Below are 20,036 nucleotides of genomic sequence, written 5' to 3'. Positions count from 1 at the left end.
GGGGCACTTCTGGATCCGACTCTTCAAAGTGTTAGAGGTGTTGCTGAATATCTCGCAGACAAGCAGCAATCTCCTGAGAAATTTTTAATACATGTATATGATCTACAAAATGGTTCCCCTGAATATTAGAAGTGAGCAAGTTAGATTATTTTTATATTTTATTTATTAACATTAAGCGATGTTTTAGATTAGATCATATATTTTAACAAATCTTTTTGTTCTAGTAAAACTTATTGTCCAATTGAGTGACATTGTTTTTATATAAAATGAGAAATATAATTAAATATATTTTTTAATTATATATCCATATGAATTTTGTCCATTAAGCTATATATAACTTTTATTACAGTTTTTATAAACTATATATCTAAGCAATACCTAGTCTAGGTAATTTACAGTATCTAAATTTACAAAATCTAGGCTCAATATTGTAATTAAGCCTAGTATATATAAGTCTTACATAGTTTATATTTGCAACAGCTTCTATATTAATCACCAAATATAAGATTATTATTTTTATGATATATATAAAAGTTAGATTCTAATGTTTAGTTTTACTTTTTCATAATAGGCATCTAATAAAGAAGCAGATTATCCTAATAAGTCGTATGAGCTTCTTGGAGTTAAAAAATTACGATTGGAGTTGGCTGCGAAACATACAAGCATTATTCCTCCTGAAGATCCTATTCTTGTCGAAGTTAAAAAGTATTTATACATATGTCAGAATTTATTATCGAAGATCCTCTACACAATAGTGGAATAAAATGAAGTTGTCACTGCCGAATTTGTACAAATTGGTATGTTGCATTTATGCCATACCGATTACAAGTTCAGCATCTGAACGCGCGTTTTCTTCTGCAGGTTTGCTTATCACAGCAAAACGTTCTTTGTTAAAACCATCAAAATCTAATAAAATATTATTTATTCACGATAATTTCAAATTAATAAAAGATATGTATTTAAAGTCAGTAAAATAAGTTTTACATTAAGTATAAGTTATATTATTCATATTATTTATACAACTTAATATGTGAAGAAATTTTTAATAAGTAAGAGAGAAAGAAGTCTGATATCTGATGGTTATACAATGAATTACATTTTATTTTTGTTACGTATGATGGTTAGGAATAACATTTTAAGATAAATTTTATTTTCTTTTGTGAAAAAAGACATTAGTAATGCTAATAAAGTGATCGTATTTTGAAAACAAGTGCTGAGTATTTATTGTTTGCTATTTTTGTTCATGCCGATAAATTATTATCCGCCAATTCCGCCGCCGCTGAAAGAAAAAATTATTATATAAATATATTATATATGTATATTATATATATATATATGTTTCTATATAATCCATATTTGTAACTTCGTAATTAATACGATATTCACAATACGTGTGCACACGCAAAGCTTTTTCTTCAAATAAACAATCACAACAATTCACTACCATTCACTATTGCGCTGTTCATAGAGCCTGTAAACGCTAACGCTATTAATGCACTACCTCAGAAGGAAGAGCGTTGGTAGCGAGCAGTTATGACGTATAACACTACCAGTAATGACGTCACGACAGCGTTTGGTAGCGCTATCATAGAGCTCCGCGAACAGTCAGTAGCGCTAGGCAGCGCTAATAGCGTCTCCCCGAACGCACCCTTAGTTTAATGGTGAACTTTTTTTACATTTAAGGAAAATGCAAACAAAAAAAAAACAAATTATATACATAATTGAAGTCGATATATTGGTTTTACCTTCCACTTCAACAAGTCAATTTCCTGAAGTATTAGAATCAATCCCACTAACGTCACATGACATCCAGATCTTAGGGATAGAGACAACTACCGGGAAAAGGCTGTGTTTGGAGAAACCGCAACCCAATGATTCAGCAGTGCCAAAAAATCAGGATCCCTCGACAAATGTTAATTTTTAATTTACTTTTTAAATATTTCTCTATGTTCCGGAATAAGAAAACGAAGGCTTTAATCGGAGACTTGGAGAGTGCCCGTGCTGTTGTGAACCGCGCGAGGCTCACGCGACGATCACGCAAGGAGCACGCCGCCCGGCGATGATTTGTCCGTGCTCGCGCATACCGCAGGAGCCGGTTGTCCCTATCCTCGAGTTCAGTTCGAATTCGAAGCTCACGGTTATCAGATTACGCTCTTTTCCGCACGCTGGATCATAGAAAGTCGAGTGCATCCTGCCGCGTGCTCCGAGTGGTGATCGAGCACTTCTCCAAGCTCCGTCGATTTGTTGCGTTACGCCCGCGCCTCCGCGACGCGTTCCGGTCGCTGCAATTCCGGCTTGCGGTAAGATTTCTGTCGATTTCGGAGCCCATCTCGTGCTCTCTCCCAAAAGATTTCCGATTCCGATTTCGTGCAGCAGCGAGAAGCCGGAGTCAAGATTGTCCGTGCGTTCACCCCCCTTCGAAGTGTGTAAAAGCTACCGCCCGACTCGACTCAACGCTGTTAAAAATAAAGCTCGGTATCAACTTTTAAAAAAGTCTACGATCACTACTGGCTCTTTGCTCCTCCTCCATTTGCGATTCTCTGAATCCACTCCGAAACATTGGTCCTTCGAGCCAGATTAGGATTGAGGTTTTTTTTAAATAAGGAACAGTAGTGACTCGTCGCGAAACTTTGAGTGGTTTCATCGTTGTGAGTGGTAGTGGCCGCCGAGATGTCGTCATTCGAGGAGATGATTTTCAAGCAGCGCTCCTTGATCAGTTCCATAACGAATACCATAGCGAACTTTAAAAAGCTAGGACATTCGAAGATGACGTATGCGGCCGCGAAGGCGCGAATCGAAACGACGAAAGAGAGGTTCGAGCAGTGTCGAGGGTTGGACGCCAAGCTCCGGGTCATCGCCGACGCCAAGACCATGGAGGCGCACCCTTACTTTGCCGACCTCGAATTCGTGGAATGCGAGGATGCCTACAATCGAGTGTTGGACTACCTATACGAAAGGCTCGACGAAGGTTCCCCGTCCCCGGACGCTGTTCCAGCCAACGTAAGTCGGTCACTCGACTTTCCGTCTCACTCAGCGCTAAATCTGCCGAAGGTCACGAAAAATGGGAGAGCTTCCGCGATTGTTTTTACTCAATGATTATCGGCGAAACCAGTTTATCAAATGTTCAGAGATTGCATCATTTGTTCTCGTGTCTAAAAGGTGAAGCGAGCGCCGCAATAGAACACTTAGCGTTAACTTCCGAGAATTTCGCCGTCGCGTGGCAAATTCTCTCGTCCCGCTACGAAAACAGACGGCGATTGATTAGTACGCACCTTAATAAACTGTTTTCCTTGCCCGCTGTCAACGCGAAGTCCGCTCAAGAATTGCGCGCGTTAAGAGATAGAGTTAATGCCGCGATTGCCGCGTTAAAAAATCTGACGCGTCCGGTTGAACAGTAGAGCGATATTCTCGTGTTTCTTATCACGCAGAAGCTCGATAAATCATCACGAGAAGCATGGGAGCTCAAACTTGGGCATAGTGTCGACTATCCGACTTATGCCGAACTCGACGCGTTCCTAGATTCCCGCGTCCGCGCTCTCGACTCACTATTGCCGTTCGCAGCGGACAAATCGAGCGACCCTGCGGCGAAAACAAAAGCGAAGTCAAAAGCGATCGCCTCGCATACCGCAAGCGCCTCGAAATTGTCGTGCCCTGTTTGCTCCGAGCGACATCTTCTATACCAATGTCACAAGTTTGTAAACAAAACGCCAGTTTAAAGATATGAGTTAGTTCGAAAATTCAAGCGATGTCTAAACTGCTTTAGTTCGAAACACCAAGCGAAAGAATGTACGAGTTCCCGATTGTGCAAAACGTTCCAGAAAAAGCACCACACCTTGCTACACTTCCCTGATAGCTCGAAACAACCCGACGAGAACGCGTCCTCGTCAACTCCGAAAATTGAATCTGCAAGCGCAGACGTTGCTTCTCACATCGTCGCAGGGGCAATCGCGCCCCCCCCGGCAAATATTCCTCGCCACCGTTAAAATTAGGGTCTACTCCGGTCACGGTCGATTTCAGAACGTTCGCGCCCTCCTCGACCAAGGGTCTGCGGCGTCGTTCATAACTAAAAACTTAGCTCAGACTTTACGCGCTCCAAAGGCTCGCGCGTCCGTTAATGTGACCGGCATTGGAGATACGCGTACCTCCGTTCGACATGCCGCTCTAATAACGATAACTCCGAGTAATTCAGATACCCCTGCCTATTCCACTAACGCCTTAATTTTAAAATCGCTTACACGATACGCGCCGAATCAGCTGAATTGTCAAAATCAATGGCCACATCTGAAAGGCCTTCACTTAGCCAATCGCGATTCCGCTTCATCGGCGCCCATTGACGTCATCATCGGAGCCGACCTGTTCGGCTTACTGCTTCTCGATGGTGTCCGTAAGGGTGCCGCGAACGAGCCAATAGCGCAAAACACAGTGTTAGGATGGATCATTTCCGGGCCAACAGGACAGGCGCGACGCGACCATCCGATTGAAGTGCATCATGTTTCCGTGGATGACGATCTAGACCTAAATCTTCAGCGTTTTTGGGAGGTGGAAGAAATTCCCCACCCCGTTAGGTTAACTCCCGAGGAACAAGCGTGTGAAGAACATTTTGTACGCACGCATTATCCGAATCCCGACGGCCGTTACGTCGTGCGACTTCCGTTTCGAAACGGACCTCCAATCTCAATCGGAGAATCTCGAAACACCGCCATTCAAAGCTACCTTCGTACGGAGGCGCGTCTTAAACGCGAACCGTCGAACGCCGCCGAGTACCACGCGTTCTTACAAGAATACGCCGATCTCGGTCATATGCGACGCGTTGCCGACCATGAGAAACCCGAAGATCCGACGCAGATCGTGTTTATTCCGCATCACGCCGTGTTTCGGGAAAGCAGCGCCACAACCCGAATTCGCGTTGTGTTTAATGCGTCGAGCCGAACCTCCAACGGCACTTCTCTCAACAACCACCTCCTAGTCGGCCCAAAACTCCAAATGGATCTTGCCGCCATCATTCTGCAATGGCGCCTTTTCCGGTACGTTTATTCCGCTGACGTAGCAAAAATGTACCGGCAAGTTCGAGTAGACCCTCGCGACTGCCACTATCAGCGGATATTCTGGCGGCCCGATCCTGCCGGCCCCCTAGAAGAATATATATTGTGTACAGTTACATACGGCAACGCCTCCGCCACGTTTTTAGCTATAAGGTCAATGATTCAGCTCGCAATCGACCACGGTGCCTCCTTCCCGCTTGCCGTTCCTGTGATCAAACGTAAAAGGTATATCGACGATTATACCTTCGGCGTCGATGACAAAATGCTCGCTCGTCAAACCCGCGAACAAGTCGTGGCTCTTCTGGACAAAGGAGGGTTCACTCTCCGCAAGTGGGCCAGCAATTCACCCGAACTTCTCGACGATATCGACCCGCACGACCACGGCCTCGCTCTGAGTCGAGAAATACGCAAAGACGAAAGGCTACAAATCCTCGGCCTAACCTGGCAGCCCGAATGCGATGTTTTTCAATTTAAAGTAAAACAGTCAGCCGCTCCGGCAGAAACCAAAAGAGAGATCCTATCGGACATCGCGAAATTATTTGATCCGCTTGGTTGGGCCGCTCCCGTCGTCGTTCGGGCGAAGATTCTAATGCAGCAACTGTGGGCGGCAAAGTGCTCTTGAGATGAACCCATTCCCTTCGAACTTCTCGAGATGTGGCGACAATATCACCAACGGCTCCCGGAAGTCGAGAACGTATCTATCCCACGTTGGACTCAGAGCGGCCGTCACTCGCTCCATCAAGGGCTGCATGGTTTCTCCGACGCTTCCACCAAAGCTTATGCCGCCGTAGTGTACCTTCGAGTCATCGCCGTGGACGGTACGATAACAGTAACCCTGCTGGCGGCCAAATCCAAGGTCGCCCCGATCAAGACGATGACCGTCCCGCGACTCAAACTCTCGGCAGCTCAATTGCTCGCCAAACTCCTGCATTTTGTTTGCGCATCGCTCGACATTGACGCAAGAAATACGCAAATTCACTGTTGGACCGACTCCCACATCACATTAGCGTGGCTGAGTCGCGCTCCGGCTTATTGAAAAACTTTCGTGGCCAATCGGGTCGCGGAGATTCAGACGTTGCTCCCCAACGCGTCTGGCACGTATCCACGACCGAAAATCCGGCCGACTGCGCGTCACGCGGGATATTTCCCGCGGAGCTCGCTTCAAATACTCTGTGGTGGTCGGGCCCCTCCTGGCTCACCAAACCAGCAGCGCAATGGCCGACGAGCGACCAACATCTACCACCCGTTACCGCTCTCGAGGAACGGTCACGTCACACGGTAGTCCACGCGACGACAGCAGTAAAATCCTGGGATTTATCGCAACGCTACTTGTCGTGGTCGAAATTGTTGCGAATCACGGCTTATATTCAACGATTTGTCAAACGCATCCGAGTTCGGCAACCGGCCGCACGCGCGGTTCCCCAGTCCACAACCCGAGTCGATAGCCTAACTTCAATCGAGATTAATGCCGCGGAAATCTTTTGGTTGCGGTCAATCCAAACCGACGCGTTTCCGATTGAATTGACATCCCTAGCGAAAGCGACTCGTGTTCCGAATTCGAGTTCTCTCCTCCCCCTAAATCCGTTTCTCGACGAGCAGCGGCTTCTTCGAGTCGGAGGCCGACTCCGCTACGCGAACATCGCTGAACAAGTACGTCACCCGCTTATCCTCAAGATTCACCCATTAGTCCGAGTGATCATTCGCGACACTCACCTGCGAGCGATCCACGCCGGCTCTCAATTGACATTGTCATTGCTTCGCGAAAAATATTGGATCTTACGCGCACGCTCGCTCGTCCGTACTGTATTATATCAGTGCGTCGTATGTACCCGCGAAAGGGCGACCATCCCGAGCGAGCTGATGGGCGACCTTCCAAGAGTCCGAGTAACTCGCTCCGTCCGCGCATTCGCTCATGTTGGAGTCGATTACGCTGGTCCAGTTCTCGTCCGGACCACCAAAGGTCGCGGCCATAAAGCTAACGAGGCATATATCTCGGTGTTCATCTGCATGACCACCAAGGCGATCCACCTTGAGCTCGTCAGCGACTATTCAACCGGCGCCTTCATCGCGGCATTCTCACGTTTTGGATCTCGCCGCGGATTTCCAACGTCGATATATTCCGACAACGGGACGACGTTCCAGGGTGCCGATCGCGAGCTGCGACTCGCGGCTCGAACCGCCACTGAAGATCCGAATTTCCTAAATCACCTGGCTTCCGAGGGCGGAACCTGGCATTTCCTACCACCCTCCGCTCCGCACTTCGGAGGGTTATGGGAGGCTGCCGTGCGCAGCGTGAAATATCATTTAAAACGTTGCACTGGCTCATACACGCTCACTTTCGAGGAGCTGACCACAGTACTCTGTCGCATCGAAGCCTGCTTAAATTCCCGCCCGATAGCGGCCGTCTCAGAAAATCTGGACGATTACAACCCCTTAACCCCCGGGCACTTTCTAATCGGGGGACCTCCGCTATCGACTCCAGAGCCCAGTGTCCTCGAGCTTAACGAAGCCCGATTATCCCGCTGGCAATTGCTCCAAAGAATCTCCGAGCAGTTTTGGAAATCGTGGTCCAACGATTATCTGCTCACCCTGCAGCAGAAACCGAAATGGAAGGTCGCGCACAAGCTCGCGAGAGTAGGTCAGCTCGTACTCCTGCGCAACGCGCTCGCGCCTCCGTGTCGGTGGGAGCTCGGCCGCATCATTGCGTGTCATCTCGTCCGTCTTATGCACTATAAATAGGTGCAGCCACAATGCACGTGTATTATTGAAGTGATTCTTACACTCTGGGCACACAGGCATTGTGTACTTGATCGTATTTAAGCTTAATCACATTTTAACACTGCAATCAAACGTTTCACTTCAGGTGTTGTTTCTACATTACTTTTCCACTGATGCTCAATTCCATAAAGTGCTTTTTCAATTACAACCCAGAGACGTTCACTTTGAATAGGATAATTACAATGAAGGGTGTGGTAAGCCTTAAATGACACTTCAATTGCTCTTAGTGGAGACTCCACTCTAATAGGCCGATCATCCAAAACCACGTAGCTAGAGGTAATATTTTTGAGATCTTCACCCACTATCACTGGGAATAATTGAAGTTCAGTTCCTTTTGTTTCTACAGTTTTTTTCATGCCCTCGCGTTGCTTCGCCAGATCACCAATCACCTTAAAGTAATAAAATGCTGTAGTGCTGTTAATATAAAAAAATTTTTACTTTTAATAAAAATTAAAGAGCCTTAGCAACTATACCTTTAAGTGCACGAGGAACTCTTCTTGAATTTCTGCTCTTGAGGCACGCCAAGGCTTTTTCTTCGGAATCTTAACTGGCACCACAGAAAAGAGTTTAGGATAATTGAACAGCCTCGCAATCTGTGGACAAATACGAACATTTTTAAGAATCCAACATCAGAATTAGAAAGAGACACGTAAACTTTAAGAAAAAGTCTAAGAAAAAAAATTACTTTTTCACCTAGACTTTCCTCTTGTACACCAATATTGATCAACTCACGCTCAACTTTAGCTGAAAATTGTGACCAGTGAGTTAACATACGATTTTGTGCTCCTGTGAAGAGGATTTGAAAGTCATATTCAAGCTGTGGAAAAAATATAAATAAAATATAAATAAGAATAACTCCTTAAAAACATTGCACATATTGTAATATGACCATAAAGAAAAGAACACACACCAAAATATATCCTCCTGGCTGTCTAAGAACGGGATATTTGTTAATGTAGTCAGCCACTTTTAAGTCCCTATTTCCTTGGTCACGTAGCTGACTTAGTCTAAAAGAACTTGTATATTCCCAACATTCTTTAACTTCCTCCCATGGCTCAAGCTGAACTTTCAAAAATTTTAAACTCTTTTTCAATCTGAGGTCATCTGATAAAGAAAAAACTGATCATTTAAGTAGCATTTAAGTAGCCTTAGGAACGCTTGGATTCATCCTCCGATGGGGTAGATTTTTTAAGAATATAACCACTTTAAAATTATTATACTGTACGTTAGTTCGCCCCAAGTTGGAGTACTGTTCCATAGTTTGGTCTCCGTATTTTAAATGCCATCAGCTATTGATTGAACGCGTGCAGCACAAATTCCTGCGTATGGCTGCTTATCGGCTAGGTAATCCCATGTCAATTACTTGCCATGACTACTGCACTATACTAGATAGATTAAATCTGCTATCGTTAGAAAGTAGGAGACTAACCTTTGACCTTACATTTATTTTTAAGCTTCTCAATCACTCTACTGATTGTCCGGATTTGTTGGAACGTATCTATTTTAACATCCCGACTAGAGAATTAAGACAGTACTTTATCTTCCACATTGGGTATCACCGTACTTTGTATAGCGCAATTCTTGTGTTAATAGGCTAATAATATCTGCAAGTAATTTCTCCAATAGGGTTGACTTTTTTGGTGGCTCTGTATCAACTTTTAAACAAAAACTTTCTCGTCTACTCTTGTAACCTGAATGTTCTCCATTTTATGTTGTAAAATTTTTAACTTTATTTTATTGTTTTGTTTTTCTTTTCTCTTTGTACGCTAAAGGGTTTATTACCCGTTAATAAAGTTTATTATTATTATTATTATTCAAGTAGTGGAAAAAGGGCAATAGGAGCCAAGCGCTGTAAATAATGCGCAATCAAATTATCGTAACGATATATATTATTATAATAAAACGGACGTTTCGACACTTTTTTTGTGTCATCTTCAGCGTGTAAATGATAATACATAAATTTCAACGATAAATACAGTTAATGACGATAAAATGAATAAGTCAGTAAAAAGGCGCAGTCAAAAAATAATATTAAAGTCATACGGATGTTCGGTAGTCCATCAGGATATGCCGGTATACACATGCTCGCAAATGATCGCATCTTCGACGTTTAACTCACAGATATGCCGGTATACACATGCTCGCAAACGATCGCATCTTCGACGTTTAACTCCCAGGTTGGAAGATCAGGTAGAAAGGAAAGATTCGATTGTCCTTTCTAAACCGTGAAAACGGAGTCGCAATATGGTAAAAAACGCAATGTGTCAGTATTAAAATTACAATTACAATTTCTTACTTACGGAGCATTACAGAACGGTAAGTCGCAGAGTTGAGAAAAACGTTAAAACGAGCCTGTCACTCTGACTTGTCGAGAAAAACACAGAAGGTTAACATAATAAAGAGGTATGTATATGTATTACTGGTGGGGATTCGCAAACGGATATACTAAATTTTAGATAACTTCTCGATAACGCTCAGATAAGAATCCGGTAAACCTTCCGTGTCCGTCTGCAAGTTCAATCCATTTACTTGTCTCTTAATGCACAAGATTAGACGTTTGTAATAATACGGTTCATTATCTAAAATTTCGGCATTGCTCCAATCAAAGTTGTGGTTAAATTCTATTCTGTGGTCAGTTAAGACAGAATGATTAGATGTATTTCTATTAATGTGGTTCTGATGTTCCTTGATTCTAGTTTGCATTTGTCTACTAGTTTGGCCTACATATGAGGCGTCACATTCCATACAATTAACTTTGTATACCACATTGCTTTGTTTCGATCGAGGGAGACTATCTTTATGGGCTTTAATAAATGTACTCATTTTATTCAAACTATTATACGATAATCTCATATTAAGACCCCTTGTGGCGTTCTTAAAATGATCAGTGATCTTAGGGATGTACGGTATAGTGAAAAACGGAATAGCATCATCCTCATTCCGGCCTCCCTTCGCATTCGATTCTCTACTAAACAAATACTTGAGCCGCTCACGTAATATTCCGAAAATGAAACTAAGCGGGTAACAGTTATCAAGTAGAATATCAATGACCAGTTTGAAATTTTTTGCATGGTAAGACGGATGAGACAACAGGAATGCTCTGTCTATTAACCCTATGACAGTCCCTCTTTTGCGATGGCCCTCGCGGGTGTTGACGCAATGTGATTTCTGCCCAGTGCTCTGAATGTCAACGTGAAGAAATTCAAGCAAGCGCGGGTAAACGGCGGGAGTAACTATGATTCTCTTAAGGCGTAGAGTGCTCTGATTTTCTCTTTCTTTTAACTCTCTTCCACATGGACCGCTCCGCCATAACTGCAGGACTTACTACAAGCTCTGGGCGGTCTCCTGTGGAGGGGAACCCTTGGCCGGAGCCAAACATAACATCCTCTGGGCGATTTTATTCAAGCTATAAGGCTGCACTCGGACTGTTTTGCCGACGGTTTCGAAATTTCTGACTACGGAAAAATAAGTACGCGCGACCCGCCAAGCGTCGTACCATTAATTTAGGCCGGCTCAGGGGGAGCGAGGAGACCCGCCTGGGAACCGGGTCCTCCTGGATGGGAGTCATAGTTGCTCGTTCACAAGGGGGCGCAACCCGTTGTTTGCGCCCCAAGTCTGCCCCACCTCCAAGATTGGTGTCCGCTGGGTACCCGGCTTGCCGGGGAGCTAACGGGGTTCAGGCGACACGGGAGCATGCCCTGGGCTCTCGGCCGGTCTCGACCGACGCCAGCGGGTTTCATTCCCGTCAGGGCAACAGCATCGAGAACATACCCTGGGCTCTCGGCCAGTTCCGACTGGTGCCAGCGGGTTCATTCCCGCCAGGGTAATAACGAGAGCACACCCTGGGCTCTCGGCCGGTTCCGACCGGTGCCAGCGGGTATCACTCCCGTCAGGGCAATACAGCTGGTCGCGGGCTAGCAACCCCGGCTGGCTTATTTTAAAGTCGCTAAATATAGAAATGGCAAAGCCTCGGACGATGGGGAACACGGCCCCATTCCCCTGGAACACAGCCAGGGGGCTATACGGAGACAACCAAGGCAAGAAACACAGGTCCCGAACGATGGGGAACACGGCCCCATTCCCCTGGAACACGGCCAGGGGGCTATTCGAAGACAACCGAGGCAAGAGACACAGGTCTGTGAATTATCGCTCCCCTTCAATCGAAGGCGGTGCGAGAGTTGCGCCGCAGCTGAAGCGGGCGAATATATGGCTTTCACTATCAAAGATGAGGCCCGGCATATCGAGGAAGTGCACCATCACCTAAGCGTCAGATATAAGTGTAAATGGTGTGGCAAGTCGTATGCGTCGTATCATGCGGCCGCATGCCACCTACCAAAGTGCCCAGCAGCCAGGGCAAGTGAGGGGCGGCGAACCCTAGAGCAGGGCCGGTTCGACTGCCCTGACTGTGACAGAAATTTCACTTCACAACGAGGGCTGTCGCAACACCAAAGGTTGGCGCACCCGGTAACAAGGAACCGACTGAGATCAGAGCAAACAGCTCCGAAGGTAAATGAACAAAGACGGGGCAGAGTTTTTTCTGCTGAAGATATCAGCAGGATGCTCGAACTCGAAGTGGAGCTCAAGGATGAGAGGAACATAGCGAAAGCTATGGTTCCGTTTATGCCGGAGAAAACCCTGAAGCAAATAAGGGACAAAAGGAATGAGTCGTGTTACAAAAGGTGGAGAGCGCAAAGCCCGAGCTTATGCCCTTACACAAGAGTTATACAGAAATAACCCCGCTATCCTCGCTAAAATGGTAAGAGAGGGTATGGACATTCAAGCGCAAGATACAGGTGAATCGGTGAGTCCATCAGTGGAGAGCGTCAAGGAGCTCTACGAAGGGCTATGGGAAAGGCCCGGTCGATGTGATGTTGACCAAGAGAAGCGAGAGGCCACGGTGCCGTACAACCCAGCAGAAATTCTACACCCTATCTCCAGTGCGGAGGTTCTGAAGCGTTTCAGGTCTACATGGCTGAGGGTGGCAGCCGGGCCTGACGGACTCCGCAAGGGAGATCTGATGAGAAATGAGGGAGGATACATCCTCCAAGCGATCTTTAATGTAATCATGCTGGCACTGAAACAACCAAGCGCGTGGCGCTGCAATAGAATAACGCTACTGCTCAAAGAGGGCAAGGATCCCTCAGTAGCGGCTAACTACAGGCCAATTACTATTTCCTCGATACTGAGTAGATTATATTGGGGTATTATGGACCAACGCCTAAGAAACGTGGTTCACCTGAATGCACGGCAAAAAGGCTTTGTGCCAGAAATGGGATGTTATAATAACATTAACTTGCTAAATGAAGTCCTTGCAACAGCCAAAAAGGGCAAAGGAATCGTTGTCACTCAGGTGGACATTGCCAAGGCGTTTGATAGCCTTCCGCACCCAGTTATTAAGTATGCTTTACTTAGCCAAGGGCTGCCGGAGGAAGTGGTCGCATTGATAATGGACTCGTATAAAGGAGTCAAAACGACCATGAAATGTCGTAACGAAATGTTCGACATAGAGTTGAGAAGAGGTGTCAAACAAGGCGACCCTCTGTCTCCACTTATCTTTAATGTCTGTATGGATTTAATTATTGACAAACTGGAAAGGATGGAAGGCTTCCAAGTTAAGGAAGGCCTTAGCATATCGTGCTTGGCCTTTACCGACGATATAATACTAATTGCAAATGATCGAATAGCGGCGAGTCGGCTTTTATGGATGAGCTCGTTGGCTTCCTCTCAAGATGGGGAATGGCACTATAGATTGGGAAGTGCGTTGCCTTTGGTATTGTCACCACCAAAGATAGCTGGTATATGGTGGACCCAGAAATATACAGTAATGGCGAGAAGGTCGCCTACTGCGGCCCTGCGCAGTCAATGCAATACCTGGGTATACAGATTACTCCATGGGAAGGAGTAGTTATTAAGCGTGCAATCGCACGGCTAAGGGACACGCTCCCAAGAATTAAAAGGCTACCCCTGAAGCCTCACCAAAAAGTCGAGCTCTTGGCGCGGTATGTATTGCCGCACTTTCTGTATGCCTTCACCGCTGGCACTATAGGTGCCACAGTGCTAAGAGATATGGACCAAGCACTAAGGACGGCGGTGAAAGACTATCTGCACCTCCCACAGTCTACGGCAGATGGTCTGCTATACGCATCTAAACGCGATGGCGGCATGGGCTTTCCGAAGTTCGAAATTGTTGTAACGTCCGCAACTCTAAAAGCTGGATTTCGCTTTCTAACTAATAGCGACCCGGCAATACAAGCCCTAGTAATAGCGTCGGGGCTGGAGAACAAACTAAAGCGCCTTGCGCATGTAGCCAAACTTGGCTGGCCACTACAGTCGACCAAACAGGTCGACGGCTACAAGCTCAAAGCCAAAGCAGACGAATGGAAGAGATGGGCGGATCTGCCCTCCCAAGGCAAGGGAGTGCAAGCCTATAAAAACGACAAAATAGGCAACAAATGGCTATACCGTCCTAACCTGTTGAAATCGCCCAGGTATATTACGGCGCTCAAGCTGAGAGCCAATGTAGCAGCGAACAAGGTGTCGCTTAGTAGAGTCGCTAAAACCGGCAACGTCATGTGCCGAAAATGCAAGGCGCAGCCTGAGACGCTAGGCCACATACTGGGGCAGTGCACGTATACCAAGTCCGGTAGAATTAAACGGCACAACGATATTCGAGACTGCATTGAACGACACGTCTTGGGGCAGCGTGGCATGGCAGTAAGACTGCAGGACCCTCATTTGAGGAATCTCCAACCGGACCTGATCATACAGTATCGGGAAAGGGTCTTTGTGGTTGACATCACAGTCTGCCATGAGGATGGTGATCTCCTCGACAGAGGTAGAAGGGACAAGCTCGCTAAATATGCGTCCCTCGTAGCCCCGTTTAAAGCTCAATTAGGGGCGAAAGACTGTATGATCCTCCCGATAGTTATCGGGACAAGAGGAGCAATGCCCAGAGACACTGTTACCTGTCTACATGAACTGCAAATTAGAGACAGAGGCTCGCTGAGAACGCTAACACTTCAAGCGCTCAGGAGCTCAGTGGAACTCTTCCATATGTTTATGGACTATAACGCGCCGTTGCGCCTTAACAACAGCGATGCTGCTGATTAAAAACTCTTGGCACTAGCTCACTGATGTAATTTTTATACACTAACGATGGTCTGGGATCTGATCCACCCATGCAGTATTTATTTATTTATTTATTTATTCGGGAGCCTTCTACACTCCCGATTTTAAGCTATGCCGGCACTTTGGCCGTAGACATCAGTGATGCGAGTCGTTCGGATGGGCAGTGCCCATGGGCACCGAACGGCGGCAGAGCCGTGCGACCGACCGCCACGGCGCCACGTGGCTCCCCGCGGTAACGGCAACACTTAGCCGGCCAAGCTCCGCTTCCCCAAGTTGAGGACTCTGCTTCATAATTTTTCCAGCCCGTACGCAGGAATCCCGCGGCAGATCAGTCAGATGGGTTTCCCTCCTGCGGGAGGACTTGCCAAGAGTGCTAGATAGACCCAGTCAATATAGATAGGACGTAATCAGAACGAAAGTTACGCTGGATCTCGTATCCTTACTGTTTGGGCAACCTGTTGCGCAGATGAGCGATCCAATCGTTAACCTGCTGGATCGCTCAGCCAGGTCCCGTTGTTAGCAGGAACCGCACTGTCCTGAAGCGGTAAGACGCGCCGATGGCGTGATATAAATAGCCAAATGCCTCGTCATCTAATTAGTGACGCGCAAGAATGGATTAACGAGATTCCCACTGTCCCTATCTACTATCTAGCGAAACCACTGCCAAGGGAACGGGCTTGGAAAAATTAGTGGGGAAAGAATTTTTTTCAAAGTATTAATTATTATTACGGCCCTCGAGCGGTCAATGCGCTTAAGAGTTGGATTAAATACAATAAAGTCATTATTAGATGCAATCTTAGAATTGATTTTGTACGTAAATGTATTAGACACGACGTCATACCTTCGCTCATTTCTAATTGTCTAACGAATTTCGATAAGTCTTTGTTCCATCATAGGTCAATTGGTAAATATAAATATTGTAAGCTCCGTTTCTTGAGACAACTTTTACATGTCGAACTTCAGGACACATATTGTTATGTTAGATTTGCTCGCACACAAATTTTTAAAATTACTAAATTGTTATACGGGGACATTCCGAAGTTTGTTTGTAGTTCATTTTTCGGTCGACAAAAGGGGCCTCTGCATTCTTTCTTTATTAGACAACGGGATAGGATTAATAATAAATTTGATTTACTTATCAGGAGATTCAGTGACCAGGATAGAAATATTAATCCGATAAAATACTACTGCAGCCTCCCACCCGCACAGCATAACATGAAATTCGCATTCAATCCTCCGCACACCCCTCTGGACCATTCCTTGATTGAGGTCGAAATTAAGCCTGATCTGTTCAAAGATATACTACCTTCGATAGATAAGATTAATGACAAGTGGTTTGTCAATTTCTCCTCCACGGTCATACCTCCAGACATTCAAAGCTTAATACAGCTTGGAGATAACTTTAGTCTTCCGGCATCTAATACTAATAAATTGACGGTGGAATTCATTAAGAGTATTGAAAATAACTTAATGAAGTTTCCTCTTGCAACACAGGCAGCTGTAAGAAATCGATTGGTCCCTATCATTAGTAAGATTCCGAATTATTCAATTCCTAAAAATAGTATTAACATTTACATCCAAAGATCAATTTCTATTACTAAAAAATTCCTCAATAACAAGAATTTAATTCTTACTAGGGCAGACAAAGGAAATGTAACTGTTGCTCTCGACAAGGATAAATATACGAACGAAACTGAAACACTGTTAAACGATAAAGAGACTTACACTCTTATAAAAAAAGACCCCACGAAAAAACTGATTTCAAGCTCACGTGAAATTCTAACCAGGTGGAAGAACTTGAATTTTATTACGGGGTCTACCCACAAATCTCTTTATTGTAGTGATGGAATATTGCCGAGAGCATATGGGCTGCCTAAAATCCATAAGCCTAACTGTCCCTTCAGACTGATTATATCGTCAATTAACAGTCCACTTTACGGTCTGGCCACCTTCCTCCACCGAATAATGTTTAAAAGTTTTCCTACAGCACACAGTCATGTAATGAGTAGCTTCGATTTGGTCAACGAGCTCGCGAACACGCATGTTAATAACGGCTTTAAATTGTGCTCGTTAGACGTTGTTTCCCTATTCACGAATGTACCCACTGAAATGGTACTAGATAGCATTTCAAGGAGATGGGATTACATTGTTAGAAATTGCAAGATCACCAAATCGGAGTTTTTTATCGCTGTCAAGCTGATACTCAATTCCACTTTTTTCGTTTTTAATGGGAAAATTTATCAGCAAACCTTTGGCGTCCCCATGGGCTCTCCACTCTCTCCCATAGCAGCTGACATAGTGTTGCAAGATTTGGAAACAAAAGCTCTTGAGATTTTAAAATATTGTCCGCCATTCTACAAAAGATATATTGATGATGTCACTTTAGCTGCTCCGTCCGCTTTACTACAGCACACCTTAGATGTGTTCAATTCTTTCCACCCCAGACTGCAGTTTACAATTGAAATAGGGGAAGATGACACGCTCAAATTTTTGGAGATCACCATGTTATTGAAGGACAACAGATTAACGTTTGATTGGTTCCATAAACCAACCTTTTCTGGGAGGTATTTAAACTATTGGTCACAACATCCTGTATGTCAAAAAAGAGGGACTGTCATAGGGTTAATAGACAGAGCATTCCTGTTGTCTCATCCGTCTTACCATGCAAAAAATTTCAAACTGGTCATTGATATTCTACTTGATAACTGTTACCCGCTTAGTTTCATTTTCGGAATATTACGTGAGCGGCTCAAGTATTTGTTTAGTAGAGAATCGAATGCGAAGGGAGGCCGGAATGAGGATGATGCTATTCCGTTTTTCACTATACCGTACATCCCTAAGATCACTGATCATTTTAAGAACGCCACAAGGGGTCTTAATATGAGATTATCGTATAATAGTTTGAATAAAATGAGTACATTTATTAAAGCCCATAAAGATAGTCTCCCTCGATCGAAACAAAGCAATGTGGTATACAAAGTTAATTGTATGGAATGTGACGCCTCATATGTAGGCCAAACTAGTAGACAAATGCAAACTAGAATCAAGGAACATCAGAACCACATTAATAGAAATACATCTAATCATTCTGTCTTAACTGACCACAGAATAGAATTTAACCACAACTTTGATTGGAGCAATGCCGAAATTTTAGATAATGAACCGTATTATTACAAACGTCTAATCTTGTGCATTAAGAGACAAGTAAATGGATTGAACTTGCAGACGGACACGGAAGGTTTACCGGATTCTTATCTGAGCGTTATCGAGACGTTATCTAAAATTTAGTATATCCGTTTGCGAATCCCCACCAGTAATACATATACATACCTCTTTATTATGTTAACCTTCTGTGTTTTTCTCGACAAGTCAGAGTGACAGGCTCGTTTTAACGTTTTTCTCAACTCTGCGACTTACCGTTCTGTAATGCTCCGTAAGTAAGAAATTGTAATTGTAATTTTAATACTGACACATTGCGTTTTTTACCATATTGCGACTCCGTTTTCACGGTTTAGAAAGGACAATCGAATCTTTCCTTTCTACCTGATCTTCCAACCTGGGAGTTAAACGTCGAAGATGCGATCGTTTGCGAGCATGTGTATACCGGCATATCTGTGAGTTAAACGTCGAAGATGCGATCATTTGCGAGCATGTGTATACCGGCATATCCTGATGGACTACCGAACATCCGTATGACTTTAATATTATTTTTTGACTGCGCCTTTTTACTGACTTATTCATTTTATCGTCATTAACTGTATTTATCGTTGAAATTTATGTATTATCATTTACACGCTGAAGATGACACAAAAAAAGTGTCGAAACGTCCGTTTTATTATAATAATATATATCGTTACGATAATTTGATTGCGCATTATTTACAGCGCTTGGCTCCTATTGCCCTTTTTCCACTACTTGAATAATAATAATAATAATAAACTTTATTAACGGGTAATAAACCCTTTAGCGTACAAAGAGAAAAGAAAAACAAAACAATAAAATAAAGTTAAAAATTTTACAACATAAAATGGAGAACATTCAGGTTACAAGAGTAGACGAGAAAGTTTTTGTTTAAAAGTTGATACAGAGCCACCAAAAAAGTCAACCCTATTGGAGAAATTACTTGCAGATATTATTAGCCTATTAACACAAGAATTGCGCTATACAAAGTACGGTGATACCCAATGTGGAAGATAAAGTACTGTCTTAATTCTCTAGTCGGGATGTTAAAATAGATACGTTCCAACAAATCCGGACAATCAGTAGAGTGATTGAGAAGCTTAAAAATAAATGTAAGGTCAAAGGTTAGTCTCCTACTTTCTAACGATAGCAGATTTAATCTATCTAGTATAGTGCAGTAGTCATGGCAAGTAATTGACATGGGATTACCTAGCCGATAAGCAGCCATACGCAGGAATTTGTGCTGCACGCGTTCAATCAATAGCTGATGGCATTTAAAATACGGAGACCAAACTATGGAACAGTACTCCAACTTGGGGCGAACTAACGTACAGTATAATAATTTTAAAGTGGTTATATTCTTAAAAAATCTACCCCATCGGAGGATGAATCCAAGCGTTCCTAAGGCTACTTAAATGCTACTTAAATGATCAGTTTTTTCTTTATCAGATGACCTCAGATTGAAAAAGAGTTTAAAATTTTTGAAAGTTCAGCTTGAGCCATGGGAGGAAGTTAAAGAATGTTGGGAATATACAAGTTCTTTTAGACTAAGTCAGCTACGTGACCAAGGAAATAGGGACTTAAAAGTGGCTGACTACATTAACAAATATCCCGTTCTTAGACAGCCAGGAGGATATATTTTGGTGTGTGTTCTTTTCTTTATGGTCATATTACAATATGTGCAATGTTTTTAAGGAGTTATTCTTATTTATATTTTATTTATATTTTTTCCACAGCTTGAATATGACTTTCAAATCCTCTTCACAGGAGCACAAAATCGTATGTTAACTCACTGGTCACAATTTTCAGCTAAAGTTGAGCGTGAGTTGATCAATATTGGTGTACAAGAGGAAAGTCTAGGTGAAAAAGTAATTTTTTTTCTTAGACTTTTTCTTAAAGTTTACGTGT

At 44.0% G+C, this 20,036-nt stretch overlaps 4 protein-coding genes across 4 annotated transcripts; all 4 read left to right on the top strand.

Annotated features, from left to right (window-relative positions):
- Positions 1-2,670: 2,670 nt before the first annotated feature.
- LOC139782585 (uncharacterized) lies at positions 2,671-5,664 on the top strand. The gene is made up of 2 exons (XM_071721604.1): positions 2,671-3,000; positions 4,255-5,664. The coding sequence occupies exons 1-2, from the start codon at positions 2,671-2,673 to the stop codon at positions 5,662-5,664; spliced, it is 1,740 nt and encodes a 579-aa protein (XP_071577705.1).
- Positions 5,665-5,694: 30 nt separating this feature from the next.
- On the top strand, positions 5,695-6,078 carry LOC139782583 (uncharacterized). Its single transcript, XM_071721603.1, has one exon. The coding sequence runs from the start codon at positions 5,695-5,697 to the stop codon at positions 6,076-6,078; it is 384 nt and encodes a 127-aa protein (XP_071577704.1).
- A 971-nt stretch (positions 6,079-7,049) lies between these two features.
- On the top strand, positions 7,050-7,781 carry LOC139782582 (uncharacterized). Its single transcript, XM_071721602.1, has one exon. The coding sequence runs from the start codon at positions 7,050-7,052 to the stop codon at positions 7,779-7,781; it is 732 nt and encodes a 243-aa protein (XP_071577703.1).
- Positions 7,782-16,949: 9,168 nt separating this feature from the next.
- On the top strand, positions 16,950-18,236 carry LOC139782581 (uncharacterized). Its single transcript, XM_071721601.1, has one exon. The coding sequence runs from the start codon at positions 16,950-16,952 to the stop codon at positions 18,234-18,236; it is 1,287 nt and encodes a 428-aa protein (XP_071577702.1).
- The last annotated feature ends 1,800 nt before the right edge of the window (positions 18,237-20,036 follow it).

This window comes from Temnothorax nylanderi, unplaced genomic scaffold (assembly GCF_030848795.1).
Source record: "Temnothorax nylanderi isolate EJ_2023f unplaced genomic scaffold, tnyl_v1.0 TNYL_tig0426_pilon, whole genome shotgun sequence".
NCBI classification, from domain to species: Eukaryota; Metazoa; Arthropoda; class Insecta; order Hymenoptera; family Formicidae; genus Temnothorax; species Temnothorax nylanderi.
This window is presented reverse-complemented; position numbering and strand designations above follow the sequence as displayed.